Source organism: Salmo salar, chromosome 01 (assembly GCF_965601325.2).
Source record: "Salmo salar chromosome 01, fSalSal1, whole genome shotgun sequence".
Lineage (NCBI taxonomy): Eukaryota > Metazoa > Chordata > Actinopteri > Salmoniformes > Salmonidae > Salmo > Salmo salar.
Window position 1 is genome coordinate 33,767,162 of NC_138291.1, and position 25,231 is coordinate 33,792,392.

Sequence of the window (25,231 nt, forward strand, 5' to 3'; positions counted from 1 at the left end):
GTGTGGGTGGACCATTTCAGATTGTCTGTGATGTGTACGCCGAGGAACTTAAAACTTTCCACCTTTGCAGCAGTACACAGAAACATGGTCCCCTTTAACTGTATGCAAGGCTGTATGCTTGCACGGAGCAACTGCAATTAAACCGAATGATCCTGTCTGTGACGCCTTGGCTCTAGAAACAACCCATTCCAGACTCCTGCCATTGAAGATGGTTAGACTAGACATGTCACTGACACTTTAGACTTGTTCAAGTGCTGTTCAACCTCGTAGTTAACTCCTGTGGACCTATTGATTATGTCACTGCTTCTTTTATACAAGTTGTTTACTATAAGAGGAATAGTGAAGAGCGGGAAGGACAGTGAAGATATGATTTTGGGGGTGGTGTGGGGATCCGAGTCCCTTGTGTCCCTTTGGGTTGCCCCCTGAGCCTGCTATTTCCGATCCTCGTAAAGCCTGAGTGACAGGACATGGGGACGCCAGTGAGTCCTCACCCCAAAGGGTAATTATAGAGTAGCCATGGCTACCGGACTCACCCCACTGGAGGGATCACTCACTCCAACCCAACCTGTAATCTCCTACACATTCTTCAATATCCCCAATTACACTGAAAGGTGATACTGTGCTAGGGTCTTCAACAGGAGCCGAGGTGTTTATTAATACACCATTGGTTGTCGGTTTAGGTGTTCATCCCCCCCGGAAGAGATGCTCAAGATGCTAATCTGCAGTGTGTTTGGAATAGCAGCTAGCATGGCGCTACCTGTCTGTTAGCGCCACTATCTATCGTTATCTCTTGCTAATTTAAAGGTAGCTGTGACACTCATGGCTAAGGTGTCACTGATGAGATCAGGCAGGAAGAGAAGGGGTGGCTTTATTACAGTAAGGGTTGAATGGTCTCAGGCAGCTCCCTGGACACAATCACCTGGATATGTTCGTGTGGCTAAGTATAGCGATTAGCCTGCCATGTCCAGCACAGTAAACACGACTGTATTTGGGGGATAAAGGCCCAGGGCATGCCATGCCAGTCAGCCCACTACCCCCAACTCCAACCCTACACATGCAAAACACATGCGCTAGAAATACACATGTACGCACCAGAAACACACACACACACCCCATCCCCCCTCCCCAGTGGCAGTAGAGCGTGGGCGTCAGAGGTGGTGACATGGAGGGAGAAGCCTTTGTCCTACATTCTGAAACACTAGCTGGCTATGGCCGCAGAAGCGCAGTGTGTCCTGAAATATGCCTCTCTTTTCCTCTCCCTCCCTCTACCCCTCTCTCACCCCCACACTGTCTCTCTAACTCACTCTCTCCCTCTAGGCAGCTGTTCATTCATATCGAGGGGGAGTCGGAGGTGGGGGGGTTGACAGTATAAATACAGTTTGTCAACAAGTTGTATTTAGTGTTGTTGAGTCATAGGCTTCGTGCCACTTGGGGGGGTAGACCAGACCAGAACATGGTGAGACTGGCTGTATGTTGGTCCAGAGGATGGTGTGAATGAATGACCAGGCAAGGCCAGAGACTCGTCCAAATATAACAAACAGGATTCTGACCAGACTAGATGGTATTTCCATTGTGAATCAATGCAGAAATGCTGCACGTGATGTCCCAAGTCTGCACTACTCACATGTGCTCCTAGTAAAGACACATTTACAGTCACTTATTTCACCTACTAAATAATCCCCCCCCCCCCAAAAAAAAGCCACTCTGTGTCACAGACATGGTTTCTACACACTGGACGCATACTGTCCATTGTCTATGAATGCTTTACTCACTTCAAAGAATTCAAAATAATTATTGTTAATCAACAGTTAGTGCTTCATGGTACTCACTTCTACAAAACCCAAAGAAACTCAAAAGTAGACAACCATCGTGTTTTTACCACTTTCCCACTTCATATGCTAAGAGATGAGGCAATCACTACAAATGTACAGTCGTGGCCAAAAGTTTTGAGAATGACACAGATATTAATTTCCACAAAGTTTGCTGCTTCAGTGTCTTTAGATATTTTTCTCAGATGTTACTATGGAATACTGAAGTATAATTATAAGCATTTCATAAGTGTCAAAGGCTTTTATTGACAATTACATGAAGTTGATGCAAAGAGTCAATATTTGCAGTGTTGACCCTTCTTTTTCAACACCTCTGCAATCTGCCCTGGCATGCTGTCAATTAACTTCTGGGCCACATCCTGACTGATGGCAGCCCATTCTTGCATAATCAATGCTTGGAGTTTGTCAGAATTTGTGGGTATTTGTTTGTCCACCTGCCTCTTGAGGATTGACCACAAGTTCTCAATGGGATTAAGGTCTGGGGAGTTTCCTGGCCATGGACCCAAAATATCGATGTTTTGTTCCCCGAGCCACTTAGTCATTACTTTTGCCTTATGGCAAGGTGTTCCATCATGCTGTAAAAGGCATTGTTCGTCACCAAACTGTTCCTGGATGGTTGGGAGAAGTTGCTCTCGGAGGATGTGTTGGTACTATTCTTTATTCATGGCTGTGTTCTTATGCAAAATTGTGAGTGAGCCCACTCCCTTGGCTGAGAAGCAACCCCACACATGAATGGTCTCAGGATGCTTTACTGTTGGCATGACACAGGACTGATGGAAGCGCTCACCTTGTCTTCCCCGGACAAGCTTTTTTCCGGATGACCCAAACAATTGGAAAGGGGATTCATCAGAGAAAATGACCTTACCCCAGTCCTCAGCAGTCCAATCCCTGTACCTTTTGCAGAATATCAGTCTGTCCCTGATGTTTTTCCTGGAGAGAAGTGGCTTCTTTGCTGCCCTTCTTGACACCAGGCCATCCTCCAAAAGTCTTCGCCTCACTGTGCGTGCAAATGCACTCACACCTGCCTGCTGCCATTCCTGAGCAAGCTCTGTACTGGTGGTGCCCCGGTTCCGCAGCTGAATCAACTTTAGGAGATGGTCCTGGCGCTTGCTGGACTTTCTTGGGCGCCATGAAGCCTTCTTCACAACAATTGAACCGCTCTCCTTGAAGTTCTTGATGATCCGATAAATGGTTAATTTAGGTGCAATCTTACTGGCAGCAATATCCTTGCCTGTGAAGCCCTTCTTGTGCAAAGCAATGATGACGGCACGTGTTTCCTTGCAGATAACCATGGTTAACAGAGGAAGAACAATGATTCCAAGCACCACCCTCCTTTTGAAGCTTCCAGTCTGTTATTCGAACTCAGTCAGCATGACAGAGTGATCTCCAGCCTTGTCCTCATCAACACTCACACCTGTGTTAACGAGAGAATCACTGACAGGATGTCAGCTGGTCCTTTTGTGGCAGGGCTGAAATGCAGTAGAAATGTTTTTGGGGGATTCAGTTAATTTGCATGGCAAAGAGGGACTTTGCAATTCATCTGATCACTCTTCATAACATTCTGGAGTATATGCAAATTGCCATCATACAAACTGAGGCAGCAGACTTTGTGGAAATTAATATCTGTGTCATTCTCAAAACTTTTGGCCACGACTGTACATAGAAACGGAAGCCAGTGGAGCAAAACAGAAAAGTTACATTACCAGTAATGACATTCTCAATATCAAACAGGAGACTGGTGTTGACACATTATTCATATAGTGTTAAGGACTGTTGGCTAAACATTAGTCCCTTCTCTCTCTCTCTCCCCCAGTACCACATCAACAAGCTGTCTATCATGTCGTCAGACAACCACATGAACAACAGTGAGAAGGAGGTGGACGAGGTGGACGCTGCCCTGTCAGACCTGGAGATCACCCTGGAGGGAGGCAAGACCTCCAACACCCTGGTACTACACCTTACTGTCCTATACTAACCCCAACCCTAACCCTGTCAGACCTGGAGATCACCCTGGTACTACATCTTACTGTCCTATACTAACCCTAACCCCTAACCCTGTCAGACCTGGAGATCACCCTGGTACTACACCTTACTGTCCTATACTAACCTTAACCCTGTCAGACCTGGAGATAACCCTGGTACTACATCTTACTGTCCTATACTAACCCTAACCCCTAACCCTGTCAGACCTGGAGATCACCCTGGTACTACACCTTACTGTCCTATACTAACCCTAACACTGTCAGACCTGGAGATCACCCTGGTACTACACCTTACTGTCCTATACTAACCCCAACCCTAACCCTGTCAGACCTGGAGATCACCCTGGTCCTACACCTTACTGTCCTATACTAACCCCAACCCTAACCCTGTCAGACCTGGAGATCACCCTGGTACTACACCTTATGTCCTATACTAACCCTAACCCTGTCAGACCTGGAGATAACCCTGGTACTACACCTTACTGTCCTTTACTAACCCCAACCTTAACCCTGTCAGACCTGGAGATAACCCTGGTACTACACCTTACTGTCCTTTACTAACCCCAACCTTAACCCTGTCAGACCTGGAGATCACCCTGGTACTACATCTTACTGTCCTATACTAACCCCAACCCTAACCCTGTCAGACCTGGAGATCACCCTGGTACTACATCTTACTGTCCTATACTAACCCCAACCCCTAACCCTGTCAGACCTGGAGATCACCCTGGTACTACACCTTACTGTCCTTTACTAACCCCAACCCCTAACCCTGTCAGACCTGGAGATCAACCTGGTACTACATCTTACTGTCCTATACTAACCCTAACCCCTAACCCTGTCAGACCTGGAGATCAACCTGGTACTACATCTTACTGTCCTATACTAACCCAAACCCTAACCCTGTCAGACCTGGAGATCACCCTGGTACTACATCTTACTGTCCTATACTAACCCTAACCCTGTCAGACCTGGAGATCACCCTGGTACTACATCTTACTGTCCTATACTAACCCAAACCCTGTCAGACCTGGAGATCACCCTGGTACTACATCTTACTGTCCTATACTAACCCCAACCCCTAACCCTGTCAGACCTGGAGATCACCCTGGTACTACATCTTACTGTCCTATATTAACCCCAACCCCTAACCCTGTCAGACCTGGAGATCACCCTGGTACTACATCTTACTGTCCTATACTAACCCTAACCCTGTCAGACCTGGAGATCACCCTGGTACTACATATTACTGTCCTATACTAACCCAAACCCTGTCAGACCTGGAGATCACCCTGGTACTACATCTTACTGTCCTATACTAACCCTAACCCTGTCAGACCTGGAGATCACCCTGGTACTACATCTTACTGTCCTATACTAACCCCAACCCTGTCAGACCTGGAGATAACCCTGGTACTACACCTTACTGTCCTATACTAACCCTAACCCTGTCAGACCTGGAGATAACCCTGGTACTACATCTTACTGTCCTATACTAACCCCAACCCTAACCCTGTCAGACCTGGAGATAACCCTGGTACTACACCTTACTGTCCTATACTAACCCCAACCCTAACCCTGTCAGACCTGGAGATAACCCTGGTACTACACCTTACTGTCCTATACTAACCCCAACCCCTAACCCCGTCAGACCTGGAGATCACCCTGGTACTACACCTTACTGTCCTATACTAACCCCAACCCCTAACCCTGTCAGACCTGGAGATAACCCTGGTACTACATCTTACTGTCCTATACTAACCCGAACCCTAACCCTGTCAGACCTGGAGATAACCCTGGAGGGAGGCAAGACCTCCAATACACTGGTACAACTACTGCACTTTACTGTATAAAGCACTAGTTATGCAGTTTACTGTACTTTACCTCACTGCTACTCGTACATTCAATTAGAGCAAATGTTATTGGGACATACAGAGTGGCATATATTATGGTTGAATCGGAATGTTAAATTCAACTCTTCCTACCATCATATTTATGCTAATATGACACCAATGTAGAGGAAAATTTGCAAATCAACTTGATTTGAGTTACACGACACACTCCCGCCTCTCGTCATAATCCATCCGGCCGTTACCGAGAACCACTATACCGGATTGTTGACAGGGTCGTGTTAGTATTAGGGTTGTCAGAATTATGTTTTCCCAAACCTAGCTCAAATCAATGGAGAAGTCAACATACAAGTGTAAGTAAAAACGAATGCTAATAAGTTCGTAATTGTGCTACTAATGCACATGATGGCACAAACACGTCTCGTAAAAAGGAAATGTTTTTTTTAATCTTTTGGAAATTGTAGAAATAAAACGTTTTCCTTCTTCAGCAGTTCCAGCTAGGCAGGCTAACGTTGTTTAATTTGCTAGCTATCATACAGTAGGCGTATATTAATAATATATTTAATCTACATAGACATGCACTCATAATTGATGTAGCGCATATAAAGCACACACAAGCTACCGGTGGCTGAAAACACAATCGTCACGGGATGAATGAGTGACGAATTTCCGTGCAAGGATGGTCCATTTTAAAAATAATTCCTTCCTCCCTTGCCCTGCAAGTGTATACTCGTCAGACGTCATGATACGTCATCAGAAGTGTCCACTTAATTTGAGGGCTGTGAGTGGCTTTGGACTGCAGCCCGGGTAGAGCAACTTGACTAGTAGAAAGCTAGCAGCTGTAACTAATTATCTAGCTTACACCAGTTGGATTAGAAGCAAAAGGAAGGTAGCTAGGTATATTTTGGTATGGAGGGTTTTTCATATGGCTGAAATCATCTGTGTAAACTGCTGACCTGGAAACCTGGATATCCATTTAAATAGTGTCAAGTTGATGCATCTATAACAGGGTTTGTAGCGTAACAGTTGGCGTCACTGCCCTGGGATTTGAAGGTTCTGGGTTCACCTATCGGAGGGGATATTTTGACCATTCTCTTTCGTGTATAGATTTTGACACCCCCCTCCCTTTCCCAAAACACACACACCGTCAGATGCACTCCATCCCTACAGTACAAATGCACACAATAAATTGCACAGTTTGTAATCGTTTCTCCTTTTCTGGCGCCACTTTCATTTGATAAGCTAAGAAATTCGTCAAGCTGGGCCTGGTCGAGCTGAAAAATGACTTGCACATCTTAAGCGTATCGTACACTATCAGTAGTACTTAAGTAGCCTATGTTCTCTTCCAAATGAGTACTCCCATCTGTTTTATTTATACTGCCATTTGTAAATGTGGGAATGTGTGCACTTTTACTGCCATTGGACAGCTGTGTACAGCATTACTAAGAACATTTGTAGCTAAAGGATTTTGCGCGCCAATTCATTGTCAGATTTGTAAATATGTGTCCTTAAAAGTGTTGTGTACTTGTCTATTGACTTTGTATTTTACAGGTGTTTCTCAGCAGTTTGCCACAGTGTTTGTATCAGGAGTTACCAAAATTGCTATTGACAAACCACAGGGTTATGCAGGCTTTTTTTGTTCAAGCCCCGTGCTACCACACCTGATTTTACCACTCAGCTGTTGATCAAGACCTCAGCTGTTCATCGAGACCTTGAATAGTTCAGTCAGGTGTGGTAGAACTGGGCTTGAACAATAAATCCTGCATAACCCTGTAGCTCTTAAAGAGCAATTATGGCCATCCCTGAACTATATCTGATGAATATACGATTGTACATTGTATATTTTGTAATAACTCACTATTGTTTACAGGTAATGTAGTATCCTACTCAGTCTTTCTTCAGTACACTTTACATTTTCATGTTAATGGGTACATGTAGATTATTTTGTATTTTCCAGCAGCTTTCTAGTTTGTCTTGTTACAAGAGATCAGTGAAAATAATTCAGTTTACATCATATATTGGCTTAAATGGGTTTCTGGTTTTTCGCTTCCCTCTGGAAAATCAGCTGTTAATATAAAATAAATACTAATAAATACTAAACATTATTTCAGTTGCCATTTGTCATTGTTTACTTTTACTTTACTTTTATTGCTATGTTTTGCTGTATTATGTTGTAAAATAATGTTGTATAAGCACCTTCTGGTGTAAAAACCATGGCAATTAGTCAGGCTGTTTGAGAAGGTTTGAATCCTAAGCAACCTGCCTACACATTGTTTGTAGTACAATAGACGAGCATAGCTACTATAGTACAGTAGGTCAAAGCTGTGTGCTGGAAAACCTTAGAGCATCGGTGAAGTACGCATTGTGGTGCACATTTCCTTTTTCGGCTTCAGACCAATGCCTACTTCTCACTTAAAACTAGTTTTTTTTAGTTTGACTAGGGTCTGGGTGAGAACTTCACTGCAAGGCAAAAAGCTACTTCAGAAGGTGTAAAATCTAATGATGTATATAAAGACTAGAATGCTGATGCTATGTGTTGGTCAGTGAGAGGCTTTAAAGCCATCGGTCAGCCATATTGGCACTCCCCAGTAATAGCCGTCCTCCACAAGAATGAATGGAATTCTACAGTATTTCAATAAAATATTTAAAGGACAAAATTACGTGTATTTAAGTATTTTGTTGTTGTAGTGGGGACAGTAACAATTATACTTTAAGGAGAATGTTATATATTTGATTATTTTTATGTTTAGCTCACATAATATAATTTAAAAGTATGCATTAGGTGTCTGTAATAGAATAAACGTGGTAAAAACAAATGTAGACATTTAAGACATTTCTATAGCTTCCAAAATATTTTTTTACAACGTTGGGGAAGTGCCAAGATGGAGGTATGGTGGCTTAAAAACAGCACCCCCTGTCAGTTATCTAGGGGGGTATGTATGTATGTATGTATGTATGTATGTATGTATGATTGGTCAATTCTGTATGGGTAGTGGGTATCACATGATTTGGCCATTGTTAAAACTGTCTGCCCCAACCAACTGAAGTTTATACAGCTTATCTGAGGAAGTTGAAGCTTGATTACCTAACTGTTTTCTTTTATATGCAACTCTGAGCGATGACATTGCAAACATAGAAAGTCAAACTTGAGGTCATTGTTAAAGTTGTGCTTTATAATCCTGTCCTTGTCCTTTCTCAATAATAACCATTCAACCAGCACTAAACATGTTTGTTCCTCTCTTCCTCTCAGGGTGATATCACATCCATTCCTGAACTGGCTGACTACGTCAAAGTCTTCAAGTAAGTTCAGCAACCGCTTCGGTGGTAGAAGTTGTCTTTAATCACAGATCTAGGATCAGTGTATCATCCTGAAATCCATTAGGGGGAAATTCTAAATTCTAAAAATTCTAGATCAGTGGCAAAGAGCCAACTAGCCAGTTCCTCCTAAATCTCCAGACTGCCTCTGTTGATTCATTTCAGCCCTTTCTTGATGTCTGCTAATGACTGGCCATGCGCCTTTAAAGAAGGCATTGTCCCTGGGATGTTAAATCTAATACTTTGTGAGCAGGAAACAAGGTTTGGGCCCAAATTGGAGAGCTGTTGTCTGTTCAGTATCAAACTTGGCTGTATGGATTGGGTTTGTGGACTGGCTTGTTCCCAGGACCAGCTTATTGGTGGGGCTCAGGATGTATCAAAAACACTGCTTACTGCAGTGATTCGGGTTTACTTTAGGACTAGGACCAGTTATAATGGTCCTCTTTAGCTCATGGCGGGTTAAAGTGGTCCTCAGTAGCTCAGTTGGTAGAGCATGTCCCTTGTAACACCGGGATAGTGGGTTTGATTCAAGAGACCACCCATAAATAAAATCTATGCACGCATGACTTAGTTGCTTTGGACAAAAGCGTCTGCTAAATGGCATATGTTATTATTATTATATTATAGGCTCTAACTAGGGCACAGAGCAATATCTTATACATAGCTAGGCGCCCAAAGTTTTTCCTGGTCTGGTCAGGTGGTGAGTAAAACCCCTGGCCCTAGTCATAAAAGCCTTTTGACAACAGGCCCGTGTTGACAAGCAGGTAGCTCTTGCGGCTTTAATAATGTTGTAAAAATATAAGCTGTAGACTATTACTGAGAGGTATTTCCACAGTAATTGTCCTCCATTAAAACTCATGTCCAACGTTGGCTCCTCTCCCATTCATGCTACTGACTCTGTTATGGACCACAGAAGGAGGCTGAGAAAGCTCTCGCTGTCTCTTTCTCTCGTCTTTTTTCAGTTAGACTTGGCCCCTCTCAAGTGGAAAAAGTACCCCCCTTTTTTATGTGGCTTGACGGCTCTCCTCTTGGTGTCTGGGGTTGGGTTAGCGTTGCTAAGCTATGTGTTTTCTGATTCAAGCAGAACTGACTACCCCCCTGTCGCTCTTTTTCTCTCTTTTCTATGTGTTTTCCAGGCCAAAGAAACTGACACTGAAAGGCTACAAGCAGTACTGGTGCACGTTCAAGGACATCACAATTTCCTGCTACAAGAGCAAAGAGGAGGCTCATGGGACACCCTCTCTCCAAATGAATCTAAGAGGTACACACACTCACTAAAGAATGCAACAGTTCCTTTACGACCTGAGTCTGTGTGATCCCCAATGATGTGTGATGGATGGTTTTGACCACCTGCCGCCCCCTTCCTCTCTGAACTGTTTGTGTTTTTGTAGGTTGCGAGGTGACACCAGATGTCAACATCTCCGCTCAGAAATTCAACATCAAGTTGCTTATCCCGGTAGCTGACGGCATGAACGAGATCTGGCTGCGGTGTGACGCTGTGAGTATGGCTCTTTGGCCCCCCGCAGGCAGACCCTTCCCCCTTCCAGGGGAAACACTGATACTGTAAATGCAGTCCATGTAGTCATCTTATAATCATAACCACCATCCTTCTCTCTGTCTACTCCCTCCCCTCCCCAAGCAGGAGAAGCAGTATGCCCACTGGATGGCAGCGTGCCGCCTGGCCTCTAAGGGGAAGACAATGGCAGACAGCTCCTACAATCTGGAGGTCCACAACATTCTGTCCTTCCTCAAGATGCAGCACATGAACCCTGACCCCCAGTTCATTGCGGAGCCAGCCGTCACCAACGACATCAACTCTGAGTGCCTGGTGTCGCCGCGCTACTTGAAGAAGTACAAGAACAAGCAGGTAACTGAAATAACCAGGGTCTGTGTGGAGAGGAGACCCCATTTATGTAGCCTACAGCTGAATGGCCAAGGATTCAAATATGCATGCAGGTGGATACATACACTGCGAGTGAACAGACAAAGCTATGGCAGCAGGAAGCAACCCTGGCGAGATAATGGGGAGATAATTGTTCCAGGGGGAGTTTGTTGTTTACCCCCTCCCCGATGCACCCCAGCTGGGCGCCTCCTGGCGTCTGGGTTGTCCTGCACAGGAATGCTCTCACCTTCCCTCTAAGGGGAACCCAGGACAGCGGACCATGCACTCAGCAGTCTAAAAGGGAGGATTACCACAAGTGAGGCTCAAAGGCGATCTCCTTACTCTAAACTAGCTTCCTTCCCTCGTCTCCTTTCTGTCATTATAACTGAAAGGTGACTATCAAGGAAGCTAGTTGACTGGATAGAGGTCCACCATGTTAATTTCACCCATCCATGCCCTGCCAGATCTGTGCTCAAGAAGGAAAGGAGAAGAGGAAAATAATATAATACTGAAGACTATTGAGAGACGCAACCAGAGAAATCCAGACAACCTAAAGGAGTTGTCTTACTCGGAAGCAAACCACCAAAATCCAACCAATGAAGTCACATTTCTGCATTAGATTAACTTGTTTAAGGGGCAGTATAATTGTGCTCTGTACTTAGCAAATTCCCATGTAAATAACAGGCTGATGTATATACTGTACATTAGACCTGCAGAGCACATGCTTCCACAGATGGGAGGGGGAGTGGCCTTCCCTCGCTTACTCACTCAATGTGGTTCTGATTACGCTGTATAGGAAAAGTGGGAAGTTATTTTGGTGTGGGTGTGTGTGTGTGTTCGGTGGTTAAGTGATGACTCCATACTAGTCTGGGTTTGGACTGTAACCATTGCTTCAGCCTGGCGTGTTACTGGGTCGTCTAGGAAAAGAGCATGGGGAAAGACCACTCCTGATGTGTAAGGGAGGAGGGGAGAGCTCATCAAACAGGAAATGTCTATCCTGGGTGGACATCCTAAAACAGTCATTACTGTGTCCACTGAATCACATTGAAATTGTGTTTTTCTTCTAAAAAAATGAATGAGACCGAGCCAAACTTGTTTATTTGGCATTGCTGCCTAAAAACAGGATAGGTGTGTGAGTGTGTGTGTATAGTCTGTAGTGTGATGGGCCTCCCACTCAGATCTCATTCAAATTCTCACCCCTCCTAGCCTCTCTACCCAGGCCTGCGGGGCAGTCTGTCTGTATGGGGCTCTTGGTTCTGGCCTATCTCCAGTCTCTGTCTCAGTGTGAGGCTCTGAGCTCTAACCCAACCGAGCCTAGCTAGGCAAGCACGGGATGGCCCAAAGGCACCTCATGAAACACTCCTCTCATCTCTGACTGGACAGGGCCACTGGCGGTGGGATTAGCAAGGAAGGTTTTGAAGAGCATTGTGTGCTTTTTGTGAGTTTGTTTTGTAGTTTTTGTGTGTGTTTGGGAGGGGAGTTTCAGGAAATTAGTTCTGCCTGGGAATGCAGAATGGGAAGCCAGGCTGAGAAAAGCCACTCTGTCAGTCAGTCAGCTAGTTGTGCTGTGGGAGAGATGTTTTCAGGGTACTGCCTCTCTCTTTTCCCCCCAAACTGGACTTCCTCTTCTCGGACCCTCCCCATGGGACTTCGTGCTCCAATCCCAGCAGATACGCACAGGAATTTATAGATTGCTGGGTGCTGGACTAGATGGTTTCTTAACTTCCTAGCCAAACATACAGTTTTACATAAGAGAAAGCAAACTGGGGAGGCCAAATGACAAACACCAGGATATTGCTAGATAACCAAATGCAGAGTTGTAGCTCTCTATACTACAGCTGTGTGATGCCTTGGTATGTAGTACCACCTGGCGGACATAATGGGAATTGCATACACAAGGCTACTGGCCTGCCCTACAGTACTGTACTCAAGCTAGTTAAGTGTAAAATAAAACCTCCAACTGTCACCCAGGTCTTTCAAGAAATAATTACTCCAATTAAATGTTTCAAACTTTTAAGTCAATGAAATCAGTTTGTAATTGTTTGTGTCCAAATAACTAAACCCTCTGCTTGCCCTGACAGATACTGTTCTGTGACTGCTGCTGCTTTCTCTCCACATGGAGACGGCTGCATGATCCTACAGACCTCAACTCTCCTGTTCATTTACCCTGTTCTGATTCGGATTCTGCTGCTTTGTTTTGGAGCTATTTTCTTTGCTCGATGGCCTTGTTCTCACCTGCATGTTTTTCTTTCTGTTTTCTCTCTACCTCCCCTCCTTTTGCACTCTTCTTCCATCCCTGCCTCCCTCCCTCTTCAGCCAGGCTATATCAGGGACCTGGTAAGTGGAAATGGCTTTCTCTTGGGGTCATGGTAGATTTACCATAGCAGTAGTTGTTTAACAGTCTGAATAGCTAGTTTGTTTCACAGTTAGTCTTAGGAAAACTGAAACTTCCCAGTCCAAGGGCGATTGCTAATTGAGTTTTGTTCAAGCCTCATTTCCTCTCATTTCTCCTTCAACTACTAACACACTCTGAATGGGATAGTAAGATGTTAAAGTGGTGAGTCTGTCCTGAAGACCCAAGTCAGCATCTGTCTGTCTCCTCATCCCACTGACTCATACGCCATGGGTTTGGGCTGCTCTGCTTCGAACTCAACTTTAGGGCTGTAAAGAAACACACGCACCGGGGCGGAGAGGCACTTCATGGGCCATTAGACTTAGACTGGCCTCTGGGGATCTCAACTGTTGGTTCATACTTTAGTTCGGTGACCTTGTGTGCCTTCCTATATTTACGGGGAGGTGTCTTTGGGTTTGGGGGTTTATAGCGGGGTTTTAGTGTGGTCAGGGTGGGGCCATGTGTGCACAGTAGACCAATGTCTGTGTCTAGGGCAGAGCTGTTCAATTCAGGTCCTGGAGGGCTGAAAAACATATTTTGGTTTCTACCTGGTAGTTAATTGCACTCACCTGGTGTCCCATGTCTGAATTAGTCCCTTATTAAAAAGAGAGGATGAAAACCAGAAGTGTTTCAGCCCTCCAGGACCGACATTTGAACAGCCCTGGTCTGGGGCTTGGTTTCAGAGTGGAGGTGGTGTTGGTGTGTGACGTGTTAAACAGCCTTTCAATATGTGTTCATCAGATTTCGGCCCGGATCCTGGAGGCCCACCAGAACGTGGCCCAGATGAGTCTGATCGAGGCCAAGATGCGCTTCATCCAGGCGTGGCAGTCCCTGCCCGAGTTTGGCATCACTCATTTCCTGGCCAAGTGAGTCCCTCTCTCTTCTTCTTCATACAGAAAATAAGACATTTTCCCCAAGTCTGTATCTCTCTGTCTGCCTCTCTCTGTGTCTGTGTGTTTTTGGACTTGTTGTTTTATGGCTAACAAAGATTTTATTGTCGGATACAAAGATGCATGGTGAAATCCAGTAAGCATATTACTTCCAAGAACCGCATCCCAAGCAGTGAGCTCACTTGGAATTATCTGTCATTCCCAGATTCCAGGGCGGGAAGCGGGATGAACTGATCGGCATCACCTACAACCGTCTGATCCGGATGGACGCCAACACCGGAGACGCCATCAAGACTTGGAGGTTCGCCAACATGAAGCAGTGGAACGTCAACTGGGAGATCAAGATGGTACAAATTTCAGCTTATAGACCAGGAAATAAACAGTTTTAGAGACAACGCATTCAATACTCTAAACAGAGTCACCGTCAATTTCTTTTCGCTTTGTCATCTTAACATGGCATTTCACACACAAATCTTTCACATCTTTACTAAATGAATTGTCAGTAAAGCCCTATGGTTTTGACTGTGTGATCACCCTGTGCCCTAGGTGACGGTGGAGTTTGCAGATGAGCCCAGCCTGGCCTTCATCTGTGCGGAAGTGGACTGTAAGGTGGTACATGAGTTCATCGGAGGCTACATCTTCTTGTCCACGCGCGCCAAGGACCAGAACGAGTCTCTGGATGAGGAGATGTTCTACAAGCTGACCAGCGGCTGGGTCTGAGTCTGACTACCCTGTGCCAGGGGTCAGAGATTAGGGGTCAAGAGGGGAGGGAGGGTGGGGACTAGATCTGAGTTTATTTTATTTGTTATATATTTTTGCTGGTTTTATTTTGGAACTGTGCTAAAGAGGCCCACACAGCCGCCCACTATCGTTATTGTTGTTAAGAAGCTGACACCCTTTATTTTTTGTTGCATTAATGCTGACAAAGGTATTTGTAAACACTAATATTTTGCGCAATGCTGCAGCCCAGATGATCTCTGAACTCCAAACCCTGCCTGTGGCTCCCCCATCCCTCTCCAATGCACAGGGGACATCGTCTACTTCCTCAAGCAGCGATCACAAAGCTACATCCATGAGAACGTATCACGTCAGGAGACCTCTCCCTCACAAAGACTCTTTCTAACCCCCCCCCCCACCTGAAGGAACTGATCACATTGGCCTGTCAGCTACTCCACTACGTCGTCATCGTAATCCGACCAGACCACAAAATCATGTATCAGTGTTAATGAAGAATCACATTATTTATTTATCCCTGTTTTGTTTTCCTGTTTTCATTTGGCATTTTAGTAAGATGTGGTGCTCTATTTGGTTTTTGTAGTGACCTGTGGTTTGCCTTACATGCTACTCCTGTGATATGATACTCTGTCTAATTTATGCTGCGGAGTGCCACTTCACTCTCACGTATTGTTCACCCACATATTTACTCCCTTTGGTATAAATATAGGCAGTAGCAATCACCAAAGTAAGAGTATCGGCAAAACGGCGACACACTTTTACTTCCTCGGCAGAGACAGGAAGTGATATGGGGTAATTTCCTTCCGTTATTAAGGAAAGGCTGAGGAACGCATAGCTCATGGAGAGACTTGGGCACCGTGTCCTCTCCACCCAATGAAGGATTTTCACTTGATCTAACTAGTCCATATGAAGTCACATGTAAGCACTTCTCCAGTGTACATATGATCCCTTTATGAATAAGCTGTAGTAGTTAAATTAATTTTTGTTTTTTTTACGGTGTTTTCTTTGTCTGAGCATACCTCCAGTGGCAGTTTCCTCTCCCCTGTGTTCAGTAGTGTGCTTGAAGAGTTGAAACAAGCCTTGGTGCACACCTACAGTAGTGCTTTCCTGTTGTCTGCATTAGTTAGTGTCAGCCAAACCGGTTGTGAATATACACACAGCTCAACCAGGGTGGATGTCCTACAATGTGTTCTGTAAACACCTGAATAACCATGCCTAGTTCTTACAGCTAAAATATGTCAGTGTGGTGCTTGATCATCTAGAAGGGGTCACTCAAGGATACTCTGTTTGAGAAGTTATTTTTATGCTTATCATGTTGACAAGTTCTGAGGTAATTACTGAAAATGCGAATGAATATGTTATTGTCATGGAACATGTGGTGCCATGAAGTCCTGTTGGCCAAATGATGTGGTTCGGGTACCTGCTGCCAGACACATAGGGTTGTCAGATGCTCACAGCATGTAGGAAAGGCCTTGGCTCTGCCTTGACTCAGACCCTTGCCATTGCATTGTGCATGTATAGTACAACTGGAGGGATGTTACCAATAATAACAGCGTTCCCAAGTGCAGCCTCCTTTACGTTATCGCCGTTCTTTATCTTACACCGTATAGTATTACTATTATTCAGTACCGTTTTCATTGTTACGCACCAGCAATAGGTCACCAAGTTTGAAGAATGAATTATGCAAAGTCTGGGTTTCTTTTTTCCTCGGTATGAAGGAACATTAAATGAAGTATTCGTTTTTTGTAACTTATGTAAAAACACAGGTTTAATTGAATTGTACAGTTGTTCTTTTGTTGCTGCTTTTTTCATTTTTTTTTTAAGTGTATTTTTGTTTCCAGAAAAGAGGGGGGAGCCATTGGTCAACATTGTGTAGTATGAAGATTTGTGCCTGCCAATGTTACGGTCTTATTGAGTTTAACATGATCTATATATGAAGATAACACTAGTCTCAAACTCCAGGTTGGTAGAAAGTTAATGAAGATTTGTCTCACACTACATATTATTATTATTACTCAGAAACATTGATAAAAGGGATTTTCAATGTACTTTTTTCTTGTTGCCGCTCCTATAAGCAGAATTACATTGCTAATTTCTATTCTTGCCTTTTTTTGTCACTGAATTTGCGCTCTAGCTCTGTAAAATTTCACCAATGACACCTCCCTAGGCTATCAAACTCTTACTCTGTTCAGTGCCTTTAAAAAATATATATCACTTAATTTTCAGATTTTATCACCATTGTAGCTTTTCTTTGAACAATGTTTTTGGTATGAAGGAGACCCTTTTAATTGAGATAGACCCTAGTGTTTGAGACAAACGAGCGTAAATTAACTGAAGAGAAGGAAGCTTAGCCTATTTTTTCCTACTATAATGTTGTTTTTTGTTTGCCTGCAATGTCCAGAGCAGCAGTGCATGGCCTGCTGTTTTCAGACTGCAAAAAAATGCATTTATTTAAAAAAATAAAAATACTTTTTATTAAAGGTTTGAGTTATAATATTATATTCCTACTTATTCAAACATCAAGGCAGTGATGATCACCACAGATTACTGAGGACCAGAAATCATTCAGATACCGCTTTAAAGCTACAGTATGTAATTTTCCGTATCTGCAACAATTGAAATGTGGGTGATTCTACCCTGTCTCCACCAGAGGGCAGTATGTAACCACCCCCATCTTCCACCCACTGCTGCAGTCACGTCATATCCTGGACTGGATCCAAACTTCTCTAAAGGTCACTCACTGTTCTTAAAGCGGCTTCCAATGTTATCTGGCATCCGTCAGAAACAAGTGGCAGTGTTACCAACCGTCTTCGTTTACAGGCTTTCGGCGCCCGATCCCCGTCTGTCACCTGCAGAGCAGCTATGGTGTGGAGGTGCCATGATGATGGCACTCAGGCCACCTGGGGCCCGCAGTGTCTTGGCATCCTGTAGGGTGAGGTGGTGGGGTGTGACTCAGACAGGCGACAGAGGTGTGTGTGGGGGGGGCATGGGGGGATGCTCAGGAGGTGTAGACGGTTGGATTTATTCTGTCTCTTGGATTATACATATGTGATCGTAGCTACATTATCTGAGAGAAAATGTTAACATGCACATCACAGTGAGGTTTATAAAACTAAATTGGTAGCATAGTCTAGTCATGTTCATGGAATCGCAGAGACATCTGAGCATGTAGGATTATTTATGGTGACATTTAAGATTACTGCCTTGGGCTATTACATTCAGTATCCCTCTATGTGAATAGAACTAAGTGCTTGTCCACTCGTCTCCACCCTCCAGTCCAGTCCTGTCCTGAGGTCAGATGAGGTGTTACTGGTGTAGCTCTGGGTACAATGAAATCTACAGGAACATCCTGCCCTTCAAAAATATGTCAGAATGACAGAATTTGGACAAAACGAGGCATTCTTCTGCAGTAGCATTTACACAGTAAAGTACTATTCAAAGCTCCCTTATTTTTTATCAGGGGTAGTGGTTCAGACATGTATATCTGCATGGAGGATGTCACTCAACCAACTAAAGCTGTGTGTGTGTATCCTCAGTGTGCTTTTGTGTCAGTACCTCATCTCACAGCCAGCCGCATCCTTTCCCCACGTTCCCTTCCCTGGGTCTTCTCCAGAGGGAATATTCCCATTGTGTGTGATGCTGAATGGGAAGTGGGGAAGTGCCTGTCCACTCCACCTAGTGTCACAGAATTCCTGTGACCTCATGGTACAACAGGGTGACGTCCACCAAGATGGGAGCAGGAGTAGAACTGTTCAAAGAAAATCCACTCCGTTGAGTTTGATTGAATAGAATTACATTGAGTTTCAACCGATTTAATTAAATGACACACATTAGACACGGAAGGTATCTGACACCACCTGTAACTACTGAAGTGCCAGGCGTCTTCCACAGTTCTTTCATTTCGAAGAAGCATATTTCCTCATCTTCCTCATACCTAGTTAAGGTAATGGAATTGAGGCTTGATTCATTTTAACTTGATTGATTGGTTGGATGAGGATTTTTGTTTGTTAGGGGTGGGTGCGACTCAATATTGGGAAAGTGTTCCTAATGTTTGGTATACTGTGTGTGTTGTGTGTGTGTGTGTGTGTACACACAGACACACACACACATTCATCCTCATGGAGATTGATGTTTAAAATGTGTGCACTGCTTACATTTCCTCATGACTGCATCAAAAGGCCAACTGTATTTGGCAGGCGACTCTATACTCCGTCTATCGGAAAAGTGAATGTTATACATTGGAATAGTGTAATGCCGTCCAGGAAAGCAGACCATAATAGGCAATAAACCAATGGGCAATTACAAACAGTCATTCTCTGGAGCTGGTTATTTATTTATTTCGGGACTGAGTATAAATGCCTAAAGCATCTTCCCATACTGGGGAAACATGTTTGTCTTTGTGTTCAGCTGCTGCCTTAGTAAATACAGTGATTGCATTCTGGACAATGGATGTATTATGTCCATCTTGTAGTATTTCTCCTTGCCTGTAGAGGGTACTCATTTTCTCTGAGGTGCTATGGGGCGCACATGGTTAAGGTACATTAGTGCACGCACATCAAATCATGTCAATTCAATCATTAAACACTTAACTTGTATTGAACTTCCTCAGCCTTGTTTGATTAGCAAGGACCATTTTTACGCACCAATGTACAGATGTCAGTGATGGACCTGGCTGGGGCCAGGGCATGTGCCTTAAGTGTGAAGCTTGTACGTCATAAAGACTTAGATCATGTGCCAAAGGGTGTCCTCTCTGATGAGGTCACATGGTCAGATTGTGTTTTATAGAGCTGAGCTGTGTCTGTAATGGAAGCCAACAAAGTTTGTATAATTTGCGGCCAGTCGTTACTTTCACAGACACAGGCACACTGAACACCCCTCTACACACTCCCAAAGGATATTGCAAAAACTGTTCTTTGGATCAAGTTCTAACTAAATATCACAAAATAACCACATTTTAAATATAATTTCCCAAGTCAAATCTGCATCTTGGTAAACATTTTATAATCTCTCTAGTTGTGTTTACAGTCAGAACCTCTCAAGGTATAATCCTCTCTCCCAGGGCAGGTTGCAGATTCAGGCATTCTGACTCAAAATTGGCTCATTTGCATTACCATCGCCCCCGAAAGCCTCTTTAATTCAGTAAAATCTTGTTTCTCACACGAGCTAATGCAGTCTGGAGCATTGACCTTATTTAAGAACATGGGAAACGGGTGTGAGGATCAACAACGAGAGTCAGGGGTGCTGGGACCTGCATGGCCTAAGGGGTTTGTGGGGTGTGGGAGCAGTGCTCCATTGACATAGGCCTACATTACATGTTGTGTAAGAGCCGTAAAAAAAACATCAATCTCAACACTAAACCACTGAGAACGGTAGCCGAGGGAGGAATAAAAATGTTTGCAAATGAATTACGTACAGTAGCCTATTTCATTACGTTTGGAAGAAACAGCCTTGTCTGAGATGTCTCAGCAAGATCTCTCTTGTGTGTTGCCAAATGACATCACCTTAACACAATCAATTATAAATGTATTATTATCAATGACCTTGTCCTTGACAGATCACTGACAGGAGCCACCCGCCCTCTGGGTCCAAATCTACCCTCTTCTAAGTCAGATCATCCGTTTCCAAGTATTTATTGATTGCGTATCTGCTGCTTCACATCTCTAACACCCCCCACCATAGAAACGTAATAGGCACTAAGCTCCGTCTCCACCATTCATCCCCGGGAACCAGCAGCCTACGTGTCTCCACATTAGCCCTCTGCAGTATAGATATGAGAACCTCCCGATGTGACACTCTCACTCTGACTGTAATAAAGCCCAAATTGGACTTTGAAAAATAGAATTGGATCCTCAGCTGCTTGTCAAACCCAGGGGCTGTCTGGCCATTGATTGGCTAAATTAGCTGGCCGGCTGACGGTTATCTGACAGCAAAACAATAAAGAGTCAGCACTGATTGGGTTACTGCCTGCTGGGGTCATGGGGAGACAAGGGTGGGACGTGTTGAAGATGAGGTCTCTGCAGTTCATACAGGGACTACAGAGGAGAAGCAATCATATGAACTGCAGTGTATATGTAAAGATAGTGCAGTCTTCTAAGGATCTCATTCGTCCCAGACCGTGATAATGGATTGGTTCTTGTTAGCAGAGTACGTTGTGCTGATAAGTGAGGCGGTGTGAAATGTTCTGATGAAGAAAGACCCAAGCTATACTGTAGGTTCTATATTGGCTGTATAAACTATAACTAACGCCCAGTTTTTTTCTTTGTCAGAGTCCTAGTGATGACTAATGGTGGATCCATCACAGCCCATGTAACTAGCACTGTAGCAGTAATACTCCACATGGCTGAATATGAACTGATACAGGGATTCCTCTGAAATTCCTGCTTTCACGTCTAAGTTAAGCTGCTGCCTTCAGGCAAAGAGCGAGATGAAATGTTTTCTCAGTGTTAGCACAATGCACTTCATATTGTCACATAACCTTTCCAGTGTAAGTGTAATGTGTTGTTTTACCGGGTCAGTCATAGCAGTACAGCACCCCTGGAGCAAATCAGGGTTAAGAGCCTTGCTCAGGCCTCCCGGGTGGCGTAGTGGTCTCTGGCGCTGTGCCACCAGAGATTCTGGGTTCAAGCCCAGGCTCTGTCACAGCAGGCCGCGACCGGGAGGCCCATGGGGCGGCGCACAATTGGCCCAGCGTCGTCTGGGTTAGGGAGGGTTTGGCCGGCAGGGATATCCTTGTCTCATCGTGCGCTAGCGACTCCTGTGGCGGGCTGGTCGCAGTGCACGCTGACCAGGTTGCCAGGTGTACGGTGTTTCCTCCGACACATTGGTGCGGCTGGCTTCTGGGTTGGATGTGCATTGTGTCAAGAAGCAGTGCTACTTGGTTGGGTTGTGTTATGGGGGTCACATGGCTCTCGACCTTTGCCTCTCCCGAGTCCGTACGGGAGTTGCAGCGATGAGACAAGACTGTAACTACCAATTGAATACCACGAAATTGGGGGGAAAGAGGGGTATTTCAAAAATAAAAGAAAGAGCTTTGCTCAAGGGCATATCAACAGATTTTCACATAGTCAGCTCGGGTATTTGAACCAGCGACCTTTTGGTTACTGGCCTAGTGCTCTAACCGCTAGGCTACCTACCGCCCTACTACAAGCACTATTTGTTTTGACCAGAAATCCATTACTTGTGACTGCTTGAAAGCCCTTAACTGATTCATACTTATTATCAAAGTCTAATCAAAGTGATTTTGTAGAGTTTATAATGAAAATGCTGTAAATGTCTTTTCAATTATATTTTCCTGCTGAAATGGCTGCTCAGGGAAGTCTCCATATAAAAAGGCACTGGCAACATGTAAAGCTTCCTTCCAGTTTAACATCAGTTCTAGAGTGCATCGCTGGCGGTCCACTATTTACTATATAATTGCTCTGCAATACATGTCAATTCTCCCTTATGTGTTTATTGTGATACTGTTCAAACTCATTTATGAGTTTATATTGGAGTGCAGATTCTTCTTCTTTGCTGATAAACATTATATAACATACTGGGATATCCAGCACCTGCACAAAGCAAGTGTATGTTTGTGCACAGTCTACTCTTTTTCTTCCTGGTGTATACCACAGGCTAGGCTGTAGTGTAGAGTGGATCTGCTTTCACCTTGTGATTGAAAGGTCATTGAACAATCCTAGTCACGTGACACATTGTTCAACAGCAGAGAAAGTCTTTCTAAAGACTAACCGTTATGCCTGACCGAGCCTCATCAAGGAAGTAGTAGTTGTAATTATAAAGCATACTGCACCTTCACTCTAAACATTGTTTCATTGTTTTCTTTAGAAATGTAGTCGTATTACCATAGTGAATCTGATCCAATTCGGAATGCTCAACAGAGCTTAATTACTTCCGCATGTGTGGAGCATTGTGCTAGAATAAAGTATGATTAGGTATTAAACTGAGATACACTCGAGCAGAGAAACTTAATTGAACAAGGAAATGGGGAGACATAAAGCAGAACACAAGAAAAGTTAGGTTATTTATAATGCAAATCAGGTCACGATCCGACTGTGTGACTAAAATAAATGGTTTGGCTATGGGTGACGTGAGACAGAAATTAGCCTGCCTCTCCTGTCTAAAGTCAATAAAGGGTTGTGAGATAAACGACGATTAGTGTTTGACTTCACACAAACCTACTCGAATTGGAACAAAATAATTTGGGTGTGCACTGTCCCCACATGCTTCAAGATGTCCACTGTTGTTCCTGTACCCAAGAAAGCAAAGGTAACTGAACTCAATGACTATCGCCCCTTAGCTGTCACTTCTGTCACCATGAAGTGCTTTGAGAGGCTAGTTAAGGGTCATATCACCTCCACCTTAACTGAAACTCTAGACCCACTTCAATTTGCATACTACCCTAATAGATCCACAGACGATGCAAGCGCCATCTAACTGCACACTGCCCTATCCCATCAGGACAAGAGGAATACATACCCATGTAAGAATGCTGTTCATTGACTATAGCTCAGACTTCAACACCATAGTACCCTACAAGCTCATCATTAAGCTTGGGGCCCTGGGTCCTGGACTTCCTTACGGACCGCCCCCCAGGTGGTGAAGGTAGGAAACAACACTTCCACTTCGCTGATCCTCAACTTAGGGGCCCCCCTTAGGGGCGTGCTCAGCCTCCTCCTGTACTCCCTGTTCACCCATGACAACCCAGGCCTCCAACTCAATTATCAAATTTGCAGACGACACAACAGTAGTAAGCCTGATTACCAACAATGACGAGAGAGCCTACAGGGAGGAGGTGAGGGACCTGGTGGAGTGGGGCCAGGAAAATAATCTCTCCCTCAACGTCAACAAAACAAAGGAGCTGATCGTGGATTTCAGGAAACAGCAGAGGGAGCACACCACCATCCACATTGACAGAGCCGCAATGGAGAATGTAGAAAGCTTCAAGTTCCTCAGCGTACACATCACTGACAATCTGAAATGGTCCACCCACACAGACAGTGTGGTGAAGAAGGCGCAACAGCGCCTCTTCAACCTCAGGAGGCTGAAGAAATTAGGTTTGGCTCCTAAGACCCTCACAAACTTTTAAAGATGCACAATTGAGAGCATCCTGTCGGCCTGTATCCCAGCCTGGTACGGCAACTGCACCGCCCGGAACCGCAGGGCTCTCGAGGGTGGTGCGGTCTGCCCAACGCATCACCGGGGGCACACTACCTGCCCTCCAGGACACCTACAGAACCCGATGTCACAGGAAGGCCAAAAAGATCATCTAGGACATCAACCACCTGAGCCACGGCCTGTTGACCCCGCTATCATCTAGAAGGCGAGGTCAGTACAGATGCATCAACGCTGGGACAGAGAGACTGAAAAACAGCTTTTATCTCAAGGCCATCAGACTGTTAAATAGCCATCACTAGCCAGCTACCACCCGGTTACTCAACCCTGCATCTTAGAGGCCGCTGCCCCATATACATAGACATGGAATCACTGGTCACTATAATAATGGAACACTAGTCATTTTAATAATGTTTACATACTGCTTTACTCACTTCATATGTATATACTGTATTCTATTCTACTGTATTTGTCAATGCTACTTCGACATTGCTCATCCTAATATTTATATATTTCTTAATTCAATTATTTTACTTTAGATTTGTGTGTTTTGTTGTGAATTGTTAGATACTACTGCACTGTTGGAGCTAAAAACACAAGCATTTCGCTACACCCGCAATAACATCTGCTAAACATGTGTAAATGACCAATAACATTTGTTTGATTTGAAATGTTGAAAACTAAGACAAGATTTAACAAGAGTCAGTAAATCACTCTGATGAAAGAATATAAAACATGCTCTCTGTTGTTTGATTTCCTCCCACTGTTTGGTTCAAGGATACACAACCGAACACCTACGCTACAAATGAAGCCTTGTCCTCCTCTATAAACTATACACATGTATATTAATCTTACATGCAGATCTCATGCCCTGCTTTCCCACCCATCAGATAATAAAAGACCAATTCTCTCATACATTTCTCACGTAATCCCATTTCACTGTAATGACCAGGGTATGAACTCTTCAACATACTGATTGAATAAACAACAAGCCACATGAATGCCCTGTTTGAATGGAGCGTTTGATCAGTCAGAGGAAGGGAAGGGGGATACCTAGTCAGTTGCACAACTGAATGCATTCAACCGAAATGTGTCTTCCGCATTTAACCCAACCCCTCTGAATCAGAGGAGGCAGCCATCTGGCCGCGTGGGGAGAGGAGAAGCGGCCCGCGCTAGGAGAAGAGCAGAGGGTCCGGCCTTGCCGTTCCGCTCCCCTCCCCTCTCATCCCCCTGTTTACCCTATTC

The 25,231-nt window shown here is 44.4% G+C and overlaps 1 protein-coding gene across 6 annotated transcripts in view; it reads left to right on the forward strand.

Moving 5' to 3' along the window:
• Positions 1-17,355, forward strand: part of LOC106601584 (fermitin family homolog 2) — a 99,242-nt gene extending 81,887 nt beyond the window's left edge. For 4 of the 6 annotated variants that reach the window (XM_014193898.3, XM_014193923.3, XM_014193904.3 and 1 more), the window contains 9 exons: positions 3,643-3,777; positions 8,912-8,961; positions 10,113-10,237; positions 10,368-10,474; positions 10,619-10,843; positions 13,175-13,195; positions 13,992-14,116; positions 14,346-14,487; positions 14,687-17,355. In XM_014193898.3, the coding sequence (XP_014049373.1) occupies positions 3,643-3,777; positions 8,912-8,961; positions 10,113-10,237; positions 10,368-10,474; positions 10,619-10,843; positions 13,175-13,195; positions 13,992-14,116; positions 14,346-14,487; positions 14,687-14,860 (1,104 nt within the window). In that variant the 3' untranslated portion in view covers positions 14,861-17,355. The remainder of the gene's footprint in view (positions 1-3,642; positions 3,778-8,911; positions 8,962-10,112; positions 10,238-10,367; positions 10,475-10,618; positions 10,844-13,174; positions 13,196-13,991; positions 14,117-14,345; positions 14,488-14,686) is intronic. The other 2 variants (XM_014193913.3, XM_014193937.3) reach the window with 1 other exon arrangement.
• The last annotated feature ends 7,876 nt before the right edge of the window (positions 17,356-25,231 follow it).